Source organism: Mirounga leonina, unplaced genomic scaffold (assembly GCF_011800145.1).
Source record: "Mirounga leonina isolate KUSES-001 unplaced genomic scaffold, KU_Mleo_1.0 Mir_173, whole genome shotgun sequence".
In the NCBI taxonomy this organism is placed as follows: Eukaryota; Metazoa; Chordata; class Mammalia; order Carnivora; family Phocidae; genus Mirounga; species Mirounga leonina.
In genome coordinates, this window is record NW_023270447.1 from 51,420,900 (window position 1) to 51,436,487 (window position 15,588).

The 15,588-nt window shown below is 44.8% G+C and overlaps 2 protein-coding genes across 9 annotated transcripts in view; one reads left to right on the forward strand and one right to left on the reverse strand.

The window, feature by feature from the left end:
* Positions 1-11,883, forward strand: part of HSPB11 (heat shock protein family B (small) member 11) — a 40,244-nt gene extending 28,361 nt beyond the window's left edge. For 4 of the 6 annotated variants that reach the window (XM_035018502.1, XM_035018499.1, XM_035018501.1 and 1 more), the window contains one exon: positions 10,665-11,883. In XM_035018502.1, coding sequence (XP_034874393.1) covers positions 10,665-10,790 — 126 coding nt within the window. In that variant the 3' untranslated portion in view covers positions 10,791-11,883. Of the gene's footprint in view, positions 1-334; positions 3,988-10,664 lie in introns of those variants that run through there. The other 2 variants (XM_035018503.1, XM_035018500.1) reach the window with 2 other exon arrangements.
* Positions 11,884-12,258: 375 nt separating this feature from the next.
* DIO1 (iodothyronine deiodinase 1) overlaps positions 12,259-15,588 on the reverse strand; it is a 38,105-nt gene continuing 34,775 nt past the window's right edge. For 2 of the 3 annotated variants that reach the window (XM_035018510.1, XM_035018512.1), the window contains 2 exons: positions 15,235-15,434; positions 12,259-13,051 (listed from right to left, as the gene is read on the reverse strand). In XM_035018510.1, coding sequence (XP_034874401.1) covers positions 12,983-13,051; positions 15,235-15,434 — 269 coding nt within the window. In that variant the 3' untranslated portion in view covers positions 12,259-12,982. Of the gene's footprint in view, positions 13,052-14,668; positions 15,435-15,588 lie in introns of those variants that run through there. The other variant, XM_035018511.1, reaches the window with a different exon arrangement.

Genomic DNA, 15,588 nt, shown 5'->3' on the forward strand with positions numbered 1-15,588 from the left:
GGTAGTATAGTCAGAGGAATCATCAAACAAAGGAAGTCTCCTAACATGAAAAATACTTTAGAAAGACACTTGTAAAAAATTAATCAGAAATGTAAAGTTGCAATTTTTAGTTCCACCTGCTATTTTTCATCAAACCAATGCTGATATTTGCCTGATGATACTTCAGAGCAGCAGTACTGTTATATGCAGCTGTCTTCTCTTCTGAATATTATATCTTATATATTATTGTATATTTAGGATATCATTTTTGCATCAAACCCTTTCTTCTGCTAACTGCTGTTTAACAAATTAACTAGAATTGCTAAAAGCTTCCATATTGATTTTTCCTTTGCAGACCCGAGATGGCCACGCCACTTATTTGAGATTCATTATTATATCAGCCTTTGATCATTTTGCATCTGTGCATAGTGTTTCTGCAGAGGGACTAGCAGTCTCAAATCTTTCTTAGTAATTATAACAAAATACTCTTGCATGGTTTTTTAACAATATATTTATTGAAACATGAAGTTGTCCTTGATGTGCCTTATTAAAGGGATTTGTATTAATCTGTTTCAGTTTTTAATTTCTCTTCAACATTTTGTGCAAAGGAGTTTGGTTCATTAGTCAGGAGTGATGGCCCCCATGTAGACTATAAGAAAGCTCTCACTTCAGTGTACAACTTAATGAAGGAAATGACTATATATGAAAACTTAACTGTTAAAAATTGTGTCCTCACAGCATCTCCAAGGTGCCCTTCACATCTCAGTGCATTAATTTTTTTAGCTTCAGTGCATTAATTTTTTAATTTATTGATTGATGAAAAGGGCTAAGTGAGCAATATAGACAGTAAATGTGTGAGTTCAGAAAAGAGAAAGGACTTATGGGAAGGTTTCATGGAGGCCATGGAACTTGAGCTGGGCCTTGTCCAAAAAATTTTATTTTTTTCTTTTAATTTAAGTTTTGCCTTGATTTGAAAATCTCAGAGAAGAATTAGGAAAAAAAACATAATCTGACTTCCCACAGAGAATCATTATTAATATTAATTGATTTTTTTTGTATATGTTGGGGAGGTAGGGAACAGGATAGGACAGATTGAAGGAAAATAAAACTTTTCTGAATATACTTTATATAGCTTGACTTTTGAAAACATAAGTAACTAATATAGCCAAAAATTAAAACAAAAAAAGTCCAGAATATTGAAAACAAACAGAAATGCACGAACCTAACTTTATCACAAGTTGATAAAATAAACACACAGGAAACAGTGGCATTAGAACATAGTATTTTGTCTGTATGGTTCATATTAGTTTCTTGGGGCTGTCATAATAATGTACTATAAACTTGGTGCCTTAAAACAATAGAAATTTATTGTCTCACAGTTTTAGAGGCTAGAAGTCAGAAATTGAGGTATTGACAGGGTTTGTTCCTACTGGAGGTTCTGAGGTAGAATCTGTTCCATGGCTTTCTCTTAGATTCTGGAGTTGCTGGCCGTCCTTGGCATTCCTTGGCTTGTGGCACCATAGCTCATGTCTGCCTCTGCCTTCATATGGCATTCTCTCTGTGTGTCTTCACATCATCTTCCCTCTGTGCATATCTGTTTCTGTGTATCTCTTCCTCTTCTTATGAGGATATCAGTCATATTGAATTAGGGCCTACCCTACTCCAGTATGGCTTCATCATACTGTAACAATCATATTTTCAAGTAAGGTCTCATTCACAGGTACCAAAGATTAAGACTTCAACATGTCTTTTTGGAGACATAGTTCAACCCATAACATAATCTTAGTGAAGTATGTTTGTGATAGTTAATTTTATCTGTTACATAGACTGGGCCACAATGCCCAGATGTTTGTTCAAACATTCTGAATGTTTATGTGTGGGGTATTTTTGGGAGGAGATTAGCATTTAAATTGGTAGACTTTGAGTAAAGCCGATGGCCCTCCATCCCATCAGTTGAAGACCTTAATAGAACAAAGATTGGCCTTTCCTGGACAAGAAGGAATTCTGCCAGTAGACAGTGCTCAGACTTATACAACAATCTCTCCAGCCTGTCAGCCAACCCTACAGATTTTGGACTTGCCAGACTTCGTAATCATATGAGCCAATTTCTTAAAATCAATCTCTCTCAGTCTCTGCCTCTCTCTCATTGTTTTCATATTTCCATATATATGATGGGAGGCCAGGGAGACAGTGGCCGTTGCTGCTATAACCTACTACAATTAAACACTCTATGCTCCTGATGTGATGCAATAGGAAGCACACAGGCCAACCTCTGAAGTCCTTTTGCCAAAGTTACTGAGCCTGAATTGAATCAAGTTCTAGAGTTAACTTCCATTTTTCGGGAAATACAGGGATGGAAAAACAAGTAAAATGACACCACAGGGCAGCAAATAGACTAGTAGCCATTTTGTAGCTCACCGAAATGCCCAGAACTGTGCCCTTCCTGCACATGGTGAGATAGACTTTCTGGCCTTCTTTGTTTGGGTAGGGCCATGTGACCAACTGTGGGCAATGGGATGAGGGGAAAGTGGTAGCTAGGCCTGCATGAGGTCCTTCAAAGCTCTTTTCTTTCTCTGTCACGATGACCAGCAATGATGTTCTGCACAGTAACTACTTCACCAGTCTAGGTCTGGAAGTGAGCCTGACGATAGCAGGGAGCAGAACTCTAAATGTGAGATGGACATACAGAAAAAAAAACGAAGCTTCATTGTTTTAAGCCAATGAAATTTGGACTATGACATGGCTTATCCCAACTGATTCACAGACAAATCTAGAATATAGCTTATCCTACAGAACAAGTGACCTGGTTTCTTCAACAAGTCAGTGGCATGAAAAATGGTAATTAATCAAGGAAGGTGTCCACTCTAGATTCAGAAAGACATCAAGAGCCCCAATAGCCACATGCCATGTGGGGATGTTATTTGGATGCTGATTTGACAAAACAACTGAAAATCAGACATTTTAAAGATATTTGGGGAAATATGCTTATGGATTGATTACTGTTCATTTTGCTAGCTGTGTTACTGACATTAAGCTTAGGTAAGAAAATGATTGTATTTTTCAGAGATGCATATCAAAGTATATAGGGGTAAAATGCCCTGATATCTGGGATTTGCTTTAAAACATTTAAGCGGGTTTTTTAAGGGAAAAGGTGTTAGTTGAAACAAATATGGCAATAAATGATTAGATCTGGGTGGTGGATATATGGAACTTTACTGCACCCACCTCTCTGTGTATGCTTGACAGTCTTTATAATAGAAAAATAAAAATCAGTACTGCTACTGAGGGTATCTTTGTGCAAAAATCTTTGCCTGCCCCTCAAATGATTTCCTTAGAGGAGATTCCCGGAAGGGAATTGGTCAAAGTTAGGAACAGTTTTAAGATTCTTAATACTTCCTGATAAACCACTTACCAAGATTTGTTGCACAAATTTACGCTTAGAAAGATAGGTTTTAGATACATGGAGGAGAGTAAGGTATTTCAAGAGCAATGTTGGTGTGATCGAAGATGTGAAGAGGAGTACTCTGTCATCAAACACATTTGCAGAGTGATGAATATTTAAGTCTGACTAGGGCAAAGAATAAGACTAAAACCATACATTACAGTCAGATCATAGAGAGCTTTTAATGCTTTCAAATATTTTCCCTTAACACTGGAGCCATTTAAGGCTTTTGAGAAGGAAGGTGACTTAGAGCAATTGTGTTCATGTTCAATAAAATGAAATGCTAAGGATTTTCTTTTGGCCAACTTCCTAAACTGAAATGTCAATGATTCTTTGTGTAAGAAACAGTGTTAAGGCTCGCAGATTGCTGGAAGGGATCTCCAGGGGTTGTCTGATTGATCTCTTTGGCACAGGCCTAGTAAATTATCTCTAAGCCTTTTTTTCTCTGTGTCTGTCTTCTGTGGATGCAGAGAACAAGTTATCAGTGTAGTGCTTGTAATACCACTTTATGCTACTTAAAAACAGCAGTCTTTAACCTTCGCTTTCCTGGACTTTAAAAATTCATTTCACCTTATAAAAACCTCTCCAAATTTCAAGCAATAGGTATAATAATATGTGGCTTTATCTTTTTTCTTTTTTCTTCACTGCTGAACCCATCATCTTTTTAAAGTCTCATTTGTTCCCAGTTGGCTTCCTTGATCCCCCTTCATCCCTCATTTGGATTTATCTCCACCTACCCACTGACTCCTGACTCCCATTGTGCTGTGTGTGCTCTGGGATTGAGACCTTTGAGTTTGCCTCCTCTGCCTGGAGGGCTCTTTCCTTACGTATCTGTACAGCTAGCTTCCTCATGTACTTCAGATCCTTACGCCAAATCTCAGTGAGGCCTTCCCTGGCCTCAGGTATCCAAAATTACAGTGTCTCTTCACCCTGGCCATTCCCCACCCACATACAACATTGCAACATAAACACATTCAGTCTTCCTTCCCCACATTGTTTTTCTCCTTTGTTCTGGAACTAGCCACCCTGGGTCCTGTGCTTCAGGGCTTCTGGCACCTTACTTCTCTTTTCACACTACCGCTAAAATTCAGCTGAGATTTTTTTCCCTTTAATCATATCCCAAGCATGCTGTGAAAGATGAGGGCAGTGCAGTCTCCTTTCAAGTGTGAATATCTTGGGTAGGGGCTCAATTGACTGAATCACCCTCCGCTCCCACAACCTTTTAGGGATGGCCCTGCTTATTACTAACACATATTTTTTTCTTCTTTATCATATATATTGTGTTTATTGTCTCTTTCCCTCACTAGAATGTAAATTCCACAAGGGCAGGGAACATTTGTTTCTTTTGCTTCTGACTGTATCCTCAGGCCTGAGAACAGTGTCTGGCACATAGTAGATTTTCAATTAAAATGTGTTGACTGAATAAATGAACATTGTTCATTTACTTGCATTGTTCTCTATCTCTTTACACTATAACATCCTTGAGGAGTTTTTAATAAAGCTAGCTAATAAAATATACATTTTTGGATCACTTACTGTGGGCCAGTGCCTACCACAGTGCCTTGTATCAGATTTTTACTTTTTTGGTTTCTTTTTTTATTTTTTTAAAGATTTTGAGAGAGAGCACAAGTGGGAGGGGTAAGGGCAGAGGGAGTGGGAGAAGCAGGGAGCCCGACAGGACCCCGAGATCATGACCTGAGCTGAAGGCAGATGCTTAACCAACTGAGCCACTCAGGCACCCCAAGTTTTTGCTTTTTTAAAAAGTAAAAATCTAATGACATTTTAACCCTGTACTGAAACAGGGCAAAGAAATATTACACAAATGAAAATTCTTGTGTCTCTCACTCATTTATACAGACTTTTTAAAAAGCATTGCTGTTATGAGCCCTGTCTCAGGAATGCCCCTCCATGGAGGACATCCTTTGGGGGCTTCACTTTTAGATGATGTCCCAACAGCCCTTTGTAGCTGATAGCAAACCTTCTAAAAAATAACATGTGGCAGTATGCAAAGTTAAACACGCACATAGCTTTTGACACAAATTCCATTTCTAGGATTATATTCTAATGAAATAATCAGATAAATGACAAATGAGCAAAGATTGATAGCAATGCTTCTTACAGGACAGGAAACTGGAAACGACTATGCATCCATACATTAGAAAGCATATATACAGACATCAAATATCATACTTTATAAAGGGATATAAATCATATATAAATATAGGATGGATACTTCTGGTTAAAGATGGTGGAGTACAGGGCGCCTGGGTGGCTCAGATGGTTAAGCGTCTGCCTTCGGCTCAGATCATGATCCCAGGGTCCTGGGATCGAGCCCCACATAGGGCTCCTGGCTCAGCGAGGAGCCTGCTTCTTCCTCTCCCTCTGCCTCTCTCCCTGCTCATGCTTTCTCTCTCTCTCTCTCTCTCTCTCTCTCTCTCTCTGTATCTCTGTGTCTCAAATGAATAAATAAAAAAAAAAAAGATGGTGGAGTAAAGGGATTTTTGCTCCACCCCCTTTCTCAAAACTCATTATTCACAACAAAAGAATTATAAAAAGAAAGAAAAAAGAATTCCATCTTCATGGAAGTAGTTACAAGCTCTAACTGGAAAGGATTTTCACTAAGTCCTGTGACAACAGGATCTTGGTGGAAAGGAAGCTGAGAACTGCTATGCTGTCCCCGAACTAGAGGTTTTCTTGAACGTGTCAGACACGAAAGGCTGCTTCAACAATCTCTTATTAGACTGAAGCCCTCTCAGCCTGCAGGTGGCTTCAGAGGACGGGGAATGTCCCCAGAGGGCTGAGGTTACCAACTCAGAATGGCAGGGGAGAGACAGGCAAGATACACCAGAGGAGACTGCTGCAGGAAGCGTGGTGAAGGAGGGTGCCTTAGAAACAGCTCAGGCTGCTGTAAAAAAATAACACAGGCTAGGGCGCCTGAACAGCAGACATTTATTTTCTCACAGTTCTGGAGACTGAAAGGCCAAGATCAGGGTGCCAGTGTAGTTGGTCGGGTGAGACCTCTCTTCCTGGTTTGGAGATGAGCACCATCTCCCTATGTGCTCACATGACCTCTTCTTTGTACAGAGCAGGAGAGAGAACTCTCTGGGGGGGGTCTCTCTCTTTTTTTTTTTTAGTATTTTATTTATTTGAAAGAGAGAGTGCCAGCGGGGGTGGGGAGCAGAGGGAGAAGGACAAGCAGACTTCCCACCGAACCGGGAGCCTGACCCAAGGCTCGATCCCAGGACCCCAAGATCATGACCTGAGCTGAAGTCAGGCACTTAATTGAGCGACCCAGGTGCCCCTCTCTGGTGTCTTGTCTTTCTTTTTTCTTTTTCTTTTTCTTTTTTTAAGATTTTATTTATTTATTTGACAGAGGGAGCACGAGCAAGCGCACAAGCAGGGGGAAAGGGGCAGAGAGGGAGAAGCAGGCTCCCCACTGAGCAGAGAGCCCAACATAGGGTTCAATCCCAGCACCCTGGGATCACCACCAGAGCCGAAGTCAGACAATTAACTGACTGAGCCACTTTAAGTAAAGTGTCTTTACTTAAAAGGACACTGATCCTCTAGTATCAGTGCCCTAGCCTGACCTCATCTAATCTTTTTTTTAAAGATTTTATTTATTTATTTGACAGAGAGAGACACAGCGAGAGAGGGAACACAGCAGGGGGAGCCGGGGAGGGAGAAGCAGGCTTCCCGCTGAGCAGGGACCCGATGCAGGGCTCGATCCCAGGACCCCGGGATCATGACCTGAGCCGAAGGCAGACGCCTAACAACTGAGCCCTCTAGGTGCCCCTGACCTCATCTAACCTTAATTACCACCTCCAAGCCCTGTCTCCAAACACAGTCACATTGGGGGTTAGAGCTACAACATATGAATTCAGTGCATAACAGGTGGTGAGAAGGCAGTTGAAACAGAGTGTGACTGAAGGGGATTTCTAGGAGCCCCATTGCAAAGGAGGTAATAAACTTAATAAGAGGGTATTTAAGACAGCTAATCTAAATGAAAGTTGCAGATTGCCCCAGCTTACTCCTCCTCATCCTTCTACACTCTGTTCTAGCAAAAAATAAGCCCCATTAAAGAGTGATCAGAAAAGACCCAGAAGGGGACTGCGTTAGGTCATTTTCTCTAGAAACAGCCTGAAACAGGGACTCTTGTAGGAGTGATTTATTGAGTGAGTGCTCTCAGGAAGCAGGATAAGGCAAGGGGAGAAAGTTAATCAAAGAGAGGCTTCAGGGGCGCCTGGGTGGCTCAGGCAGTTGAGCGTCCAACTCTTGGTTTCCTTCAGGTTGTGATCTCAGGGTCGTGGGATGGAGCCCCTCGTTGGGCTCCACGCTCGGCAGGAAGTCCGCTTGAAGATTCTCTCCCTCTGCCCCCCTCCTGAAAATAAATTAATAAATCTTAAAAAAAAAAAAAGCTAATGGGGGCACCTGGGTGGCTCAGTCGTTAAGCGTCTGCCTTCGGCTCAGGTCATGATCCCAGGGTCCTGGGATCGAGCCCCGCATCGGGCTCCCTGCTCAGCTGGGAGTCAGCTTCTTCCTCTCCCTCTCCCCCTGCTTGTGTTCCCTCTTTCGCTGTGTCTCTCTCTGTCAAAAAAAAAAAAAAAAAAAAGCTATGGCTTCAGCTGAAGCCCCAGCCTGATCCCATAAGGAGCTCTGGATCATGAATGGCACCTGAGAGGTCTACTCCCACCTTGAGGCAAGGGACCAGGACTTTGTATGACAAATGCATCAATCATGGGTCACCTTCAGGGGAACACAACCTCTCAGGGATTTCTGGGTGGCATAGCTCCTGTTGGGGGAACTTCTCAGGAAAAGGGGCATCTGTGAGCCATTAACAGCCAACATTCACAGCAGCTGGCTGATGGGTGTGTTGGCTTGGTGAGAGGGATCGGGGTGGATCACCGACAACATCCATTCTCGCCGCACTCCCCAGAGTGTGGTCCCTGAAACAGCGAGGCAGCCTCTTACCTGAGAACTTGTTAGAAATGCAGATTTCCTATCCCAACTGCAGATCTGTTGAATCAGAAATGCTGGGGTTGGGACCCATGAATCTGTACCTTAACAAGCCCTCCAGGTGATTTTGATGCATGCCGAAGTTTGAGAACTGCCATACTATAGGGAGCTGTAACTAGCCACTAAAAGAAATGGAAGGGAAAAAACAGAAAAATAAGGCGGATGCACAACAGATGTTGCAAGAGAAATGAAAGAACACAAGAATTGAGACTAAAAAATAGTTATCTTTTAAAAAGACAAAGAGCTAAAGAAGAGATACAAGGATTTAAAGAAAAAATTATAAGGCACAGAAGATGAACAGCGAACTGCCAGCGCTAAGAAAAGAAACAGAGGTAAAGCCACGTAAGAAGCAAAGGGATAATGACGGTAATTGTAGCAGTCAGCATTCAACCAGGAAAACTGCATTCGCTCCAGATCTATATTTAAAGCAGAGAGGGAACAAAGGCAGGGAATTTGTTACAAAATGTTGAAGAGGCAGGCTAGGAAAACAAATAGGAGGTGGGGATGTAACCCAGAGTTGCACCCCTGAGCCACATGGCTGTTGTTGGCCAGTGTTGGCCACTGTTGACCAGGGGAGGCACCACCACGGTTGAACAGAAGCTGCCCACCACTGTGGCTGGTGACAGCCACACAGCCACAGGACCCAGTCCCTGCAATCTCTCCAGCCAGAAGCGGAAAAATGGCTTCTCCCTTCCACCCACCTTCTAAGCTCCCACCCTCATATTGGGCTCCCCGCTCAGCAGGGAGTCTGCTTCTCCTTCTCCCTCTGCCCCTAACCCTGCTAGTGTTCTCTCTCTCTCTCAAATAAATAAATAAATAAATAAATAAATAAATAAATAAATAAATAAAATCTTCTAAAAAAAAATTTTTTTTAAATAGTTATAGAGACGGTAACAGCTATGGAAGAACAGGGGATACAATATACCTGTAATTCTACTTCCTGAGGGAGAGAGTAGGACAAAATACAATAGAAAAGATGTTCAGGGCAACTGAAGAGAATGTCCCTGAAGTTTAAAAAAAAAGAAGAAGAAGAATTAAATCTTAGGACCAGAAGAGGATATTGTATTTGCCTTAGTTGTTTAGGCCACTATAACAAGAATGCCATAGACTGGGTGGCTTATAGACAACAGAAATTTATTTCTTAGGGTTCTGGAGCCTGAAAGTCTGAGATCAGGGTGTCAGCAAGGTTGGGTGAGGGCCATCTTCTGGGGTTGCAGACTGCTTGTATCCTCCCCCAGTGGAAGGGGGCAATCTAGCTCTCTGGGGCCTCTTTTATAACAGCACTAATCTCATTCCTAATGGGTTCGCTGCCGACGGGTGATCCATTCAGCGTTCCTCCGAGTCCTACCCTAATACTATCACACTGAACTTTAGGATTCAGCATATGAATCTGAGGGGGACACAAATCTTCAGACTATAGCAGTACCACAGGAAATTTTGATATTAAAACAATCAACACTGGAACTAGGTCTTGGTGAAGTTACTGAATCTCAAGTATAAAGAAAGAATCTGACAGGTCTCCAGGCCGAACAAAAGCAATTCAAGTGCTGGGAGAAATCACTCAGGCTGGCCTCAGACTCCTCCTCTCACGACTGCTAGACAACAATGGAGCAATGTCTGCGAATCTCTGAGGTAAAGAGGCTGAAACACAAGGGTCTGAATCCCAGCCAGGGATCCTGCGGGCTCCAGACAACAGACTTGGCAGGTGCAAGCATGTCAGACGTCAGGGAGTACAGCATCCATGTGCCCTTCTGGGTTTTTTTTAAGATTTACTTATGAGAGAGAGAGAGCAGGAGGGACAAGGGGAAGGGAGAGGAAGAGAGAGAATCTCAAGCAGACTCCCCACTGAGCGCAGAGCCCAATGTGGGGCTCGAACTCAAGACCCTGAGATCACGTCCTGAGCCGAAACCAAGAGTCGGATTCTTAACCTACTGCACCACCCAGGCACTCCCATGTCCTCTTGAAAAAACTACTTGAGACTTTCAGTGATGTCATCTATATGGCAGAATAGGTATCCTGAATCCTTCTTCAGTTGACACCTAAGCATGCTGCAGAAAACATGTTAACACACCTGCAGAACTTCATGGCTGGGCTTACCCGAAATGAAATCGCCTGTGGCCAGTTTAGCAGAATGAGAGTCCAAACCTTCTGAGTGCCCTGCACAGTTCTTTTCCACCTCTGCCATGCGAGTTTCCCCACAAATGTCCTTTTCCCTTCCTGTGCTCTCCAGGTTCCCATCGCAGACTATGGAAGGCCTGGGCCTCCTCGAAGCCCCAGCCCAAATGCCACCAGCTCCGCCAGGCTTTCCCAGACCTACCCAGCCCTGCAGGATTGCCCTCCCCTCTGTCCTCCCTGAGCAGTGAGTCTTTATCTCAGCTCTCCCCCATCATACTCGCTTTGAATTATGGTCATTGCCATGGATCCCTCGTCCCCCTGTGAGGTTAAGCGGGACCTTGTCCATCTGTGCATTACTCAGCACCCAGTAAAGAATCAGTGCTCAATGAATGTCTGAAGCATTAAACTGAAGAGAATTGACTTGGAAGGCTTGGGGTCTATTTTGACATTCTGAAAACTCCTCCCCAGTTCTAGCTACTATTGTTCACTGAAAACCAGGACTTTCTGTGCATTTATAGGCATGAATCGGGGGGACCATCTGAGGAGTGATTCAGAGGAGCATGGGCTTATCCGCTGTCTCCTTTTATGGAATTGGGGCTTAGGAAGGACAGGGCTCAGCTGGGCTTCAGCCCCACTGTTTGCCCAGCTCCTCACTCTCAGTGTACCCACACAAACCCACGCCTGCGTTGCTTGGCAGGATGAAGAATTTTTATTCAGTGTCCCTACTGTCCTGCCTTCCCTCCATCTCCCACTCCCTGAAAAGGGGGCCCAGGAGGCAGTTGTGGAACGACTTATAATAACAATAGTCAGCACGTCCATGGCATTTTCTCCAAGGCAGGCACAGTTCTGAGTGTTTTACTCACAGATCCTCTAGGCAACAGGCACGACTAGCATCCTATTTTATAGTTCAAGAGACCAAGGCAGCTGAGCCACAGTCACAAAGCTAGTGTGGAGCAGAGCCAGGATTCCGCTGCAAGTTAGAGATGGGCTTTGAATCTTAGCTTGTTACTTACTGGTTCTAAGACCTTCCACAAATGCAGCTCTGAGCCTTGATTTCCCATCTATAAAATGGGGGTAATAGTCTCCTCTTTGCGATACATAAAGATTAGATGACTTAACATATCTGAACATGGGTGCCTGGTGGATGATTAATGATAAGTTTTCTTAAAAGAATAAAATAGTAACATTAATAGTGTTAACATTGTAGCAACAAAGGCTGAGCCAAGGAGCATGTGTTTTCATGTTAGAAAAATGTCTCCCGGGGCGCCTGGGTGGCTCAGTCGTTAAGCGTCTGCCTTCGGCTCAGGTCATGGTCCCAGGGTCCTGGGATCCAGCCCCGCATCGGGCTCCTTGCTCCGCAGAAAGCCTGCTTCTCCCTCTCCCACTCCCCCTGCTTGTGTTCTCTCTCTGTCAAATAAATAAAATCTTTAAAAAAAAGAAGAAAAGAAAAATGTCTCCCAAGTCTATTCTTTTCTGTCATGTTATGAAGGTAGTTTGATTCCAATGTGAAACATTCTTTAGCAGTTCCCAAGACAAAGGGACACTTGATATGTAACCCACGGAGAATGAATGTTCTTCCCACCAAATGAGACGCTTCCAAGCATATGGTAATTTTGCTGATCAGATTACACTGGGCTATAATGCAAGGTAAAATAGGGTGACACAAATTGGAAAAGAAAATGTAAAGATCACACCAAAGCCATCTCAAATAGCCTGAGATAGTTTAATCATTCTGTATTAGCTTGCTGCATCTTAAAACATTTTCTTTCAAATCAAGTCACAGCTGTGTGTGCTTTAGGCTGTGGCTGTCATAGACAAATATGAAAAGAAGCAGAGTTAAAACAGATGAATACCAATGGTTATCCATTAGTCTGATGTAATCTAACACAAATGACCATTAGGAGACTTGCAAAGAAATCAGAGAAACAATTTCAAAGGCGAGCTTCTGCATAAATGAACGACAGCTTTCTATGCCTCATCTCCGCTCTCTAAACAACCGGCATTCTCCCCATGCTTTGGTCTAAAAGCCAGTTTAGTGTCTTAGATCATCAAGTCCATAAATGGCAAATTGGGGAACATGAATTTGCCTACCATAAGGACCGCCATATCTGAACACTTGGTATCAGAGTGGCTGGAGAGAGATACCACACCTCAGCAGGAGGCCCCGGAGTGGGGCCTCTCTCACGTGGGGATGTCATGAGATGAATGTGGTCTCCACTAGTGGGGGCAGCGTCGAGTTGTATGGTCTTTAACATTCAGCTTACTTGCTGCTTTTTTTTCTGATTACAATTGTTTGGTTAGAGCAGACCAATCTGAGCTAGTGGTTCAGTAGGGGACAGGAGTCCAGAGGTAACCGCCAACCTGGGCTGGGAGGAGAGCCAAGACTGGAGGAGCCCTCCTGTTGATCACCTAGAACGGGGGAATCTTTCCAGACTACCTGTGGAGCTTTTCCAGAACAGCACGAACTTCCTCTGGATGGTAGTTCCAAGGGCCAGATTTACCCTGCAAGAGACATGAATCAGCATTCCCAGATTTCCAGCCTGCAGGAATAGGTAGGTCTGGAGCTGGGTTGAGAGCACAGGGCTAGTGATAGTTACGTGGGACTTGCCAGAATGGTGTCGTCAATGGCAGAGGCAACCGTAAGGTGGACGAGATCACCCAGGGAGAGGGTGTGGAATGGCACCAACCTGTAATGGGCAGACCGGACCGAGAAGTACGAGGAAAACCAGAGGCGGTAAAGTGAATAGTTTCAAAAGGAGAAAGGGGTCTCTACAAATAAGCTGCTCTTCCATAATTAGACCTGCAGACAGGCCTTATCTTCTCTACCCCTCACAGCAAGTTCCAGCCATTCTAAATCAGACCCACCTCTGCCTCTCCAGTCCCAATGCCTTAATTCAGCCCTCTTTATCTCCTACTTGGGCAGCCGTCCCACCTCCTGACTATCCCCAGTCCTCAGTCCCTGCTCCCTCAGTCCACGCCTTACCCAGGAGCCATTGATTTTTCTAAAATACAGATCCAAGGGCTCCTGGGGGGCTCAGTCAGTTGAGCTTATGACTCTTGATTTCAGCTCAGGTCATGATCTCGGGGTCCTCGGATCAAGCCCCACATGGGGCTCCACACTCAGCAGGGAGTCTGCTTGGAATTCTCTCTGTCCACCCCTCCCCCCACTCACATGCATGCATGCTCTCTAATAAATAAATACATTTAAAAATAAAATAAAATAAAATACAGATCTGATCATGCCTCTCTCCTGCTCAAAACTTGTTAATGGCTCTCCTTTGTCCTAAGAGGTAGGCTGAACTCCTTGGTCCAGAATGAGACCCCTGTCACCTAAATGCCCCCAATTCTCCATTCACACGCTGCTGTAACGTGCCTCAGTGCCTTTGCCCACCTTCTTCCCTATATTTGCAATGCTTTTCACTCACCCTGCTCACGTGGCTGGCTTCCTAGCCTTTAGGCCCACACAATTGTCACCACCTCTAAAGAGCCTACCCTTCCTCAGGGGTCAGGAAATTTATCATCTGAGAGCCAAGTCTGTCCTGATGCGTCACACTCATTTACCTCTTGTCTGTGCTGATATTGTGCTGTAACAGCAGGATTGAATTGTTGTGACCAGGAATTTATTTGGCCCACAAAGTCGAAAATATTTACAAACAGGCCCTTTGCCGAAAAGATTTGCTAATCCCCGCTCCAGAGTCTCATAGTACTTGGGACACTGGGCAACTGTGTGTGTGTCTTCCTTATCCCTCAGACTCCAAGTAAGGGGTGAGCCATTTTCAATTCATTCCTGTGTTGCACGGGGCCTAACCCTGCCGGCCTCCATCATGCCATCTTAGAGCCACGTCTCTGGGGAGGAGAAAGGAAGAAGGACCTGAATCCTTGTGCTGTGACCCCTGGCACCTCGGGGATTCATCTGCAAGTCGTTGCTCATTTCACTGCAGAAGTAGGGCCAGCTTGACCTGTGGTCAGAGGAGCAGCCTCGTGGTTGGGCTTCCTGGGCTCTCCAAGGTTTGGAATCCCTTCGGCAGCTATAAAACGGTTTCTGCCCTCTTAGGGGAGGCCAACGGTGCCCAAGTGACCAGAGGCTGTGCTTTCATCCCCCACCCTGGCCAGGCTGGAAGCCCTAAGTGGGGCACAATCACCGGAAAGCAAGCCGGGACTCAACTCCTGCCTTGAATCCCTGCTTCAGCATCTCCAGCTGCCCATGTAGGGTTTGTTCTGCTCCCACTCCGACAACCCGCTCCAGGTTCAGGCCTGCCTCAGACCCTCCCACTCCTGGCCCACCCCGTCCAAAGGATTTAGAATTGGAATCAGAGCCTTGTGCAGTGTGACCTTGGGCAAGTCAATGTCCTTCTCTGAGCGTTGTTTATGAAATGGAGACAAGCTTCTCTCATTCAGCTCCAAACTGAACTAGGGCTGGGCCAGTCTTCTGGGTTCAGAAGGCAACCAGAGGCTGCAGCTCCAGTCCAAACTCTAGGGACTTTCCTGTGCATTATTTTACCCCCCGTGAGGTAGGGGGGCCGCACCTCCCTTTTGCAGAAGAGGAAACTGAAACTCCACGCGAGGAGAGGACTTGCCCCTGGTCACATGGCTGGTAAATGGCTGGGTGGCGACGGGAAGGCAGATCTGCCTGCTACAAAGCCCTTTCTGCCCATACCCTTCCTGGGCCCTGTGCCCCTGGTCACCTTGTAGAGGATCCTGCCCTCCTGGAGCACATAGAGCCTCTCAGGCAGTGCCGCATAGCGCTGGCTGCTTTGGTTCTCCATCGTGTCCACCACCACAGGGCACTGGGGGCTCCTGTCCAGCAGCAAGCGGGCGGCCTGCAGGCGGTCCTGGAGATTCCTGTGAGTCCTGATGTTCACGTTGTTCTTAAAAGCCCAGCCATCTGCAAAAGAAGAGATGGGCAGTGGGCCTCACAGGCAGGGCACGTATTTCCTGCAGCTTAAATACCCCCATCCCCACCCCCTTTAACTGAGGGTTCCAGATAGAGAAGCCCTTGGCCAGATTGGGCCCAGTTTCCTATTATGGGTGAATGCACG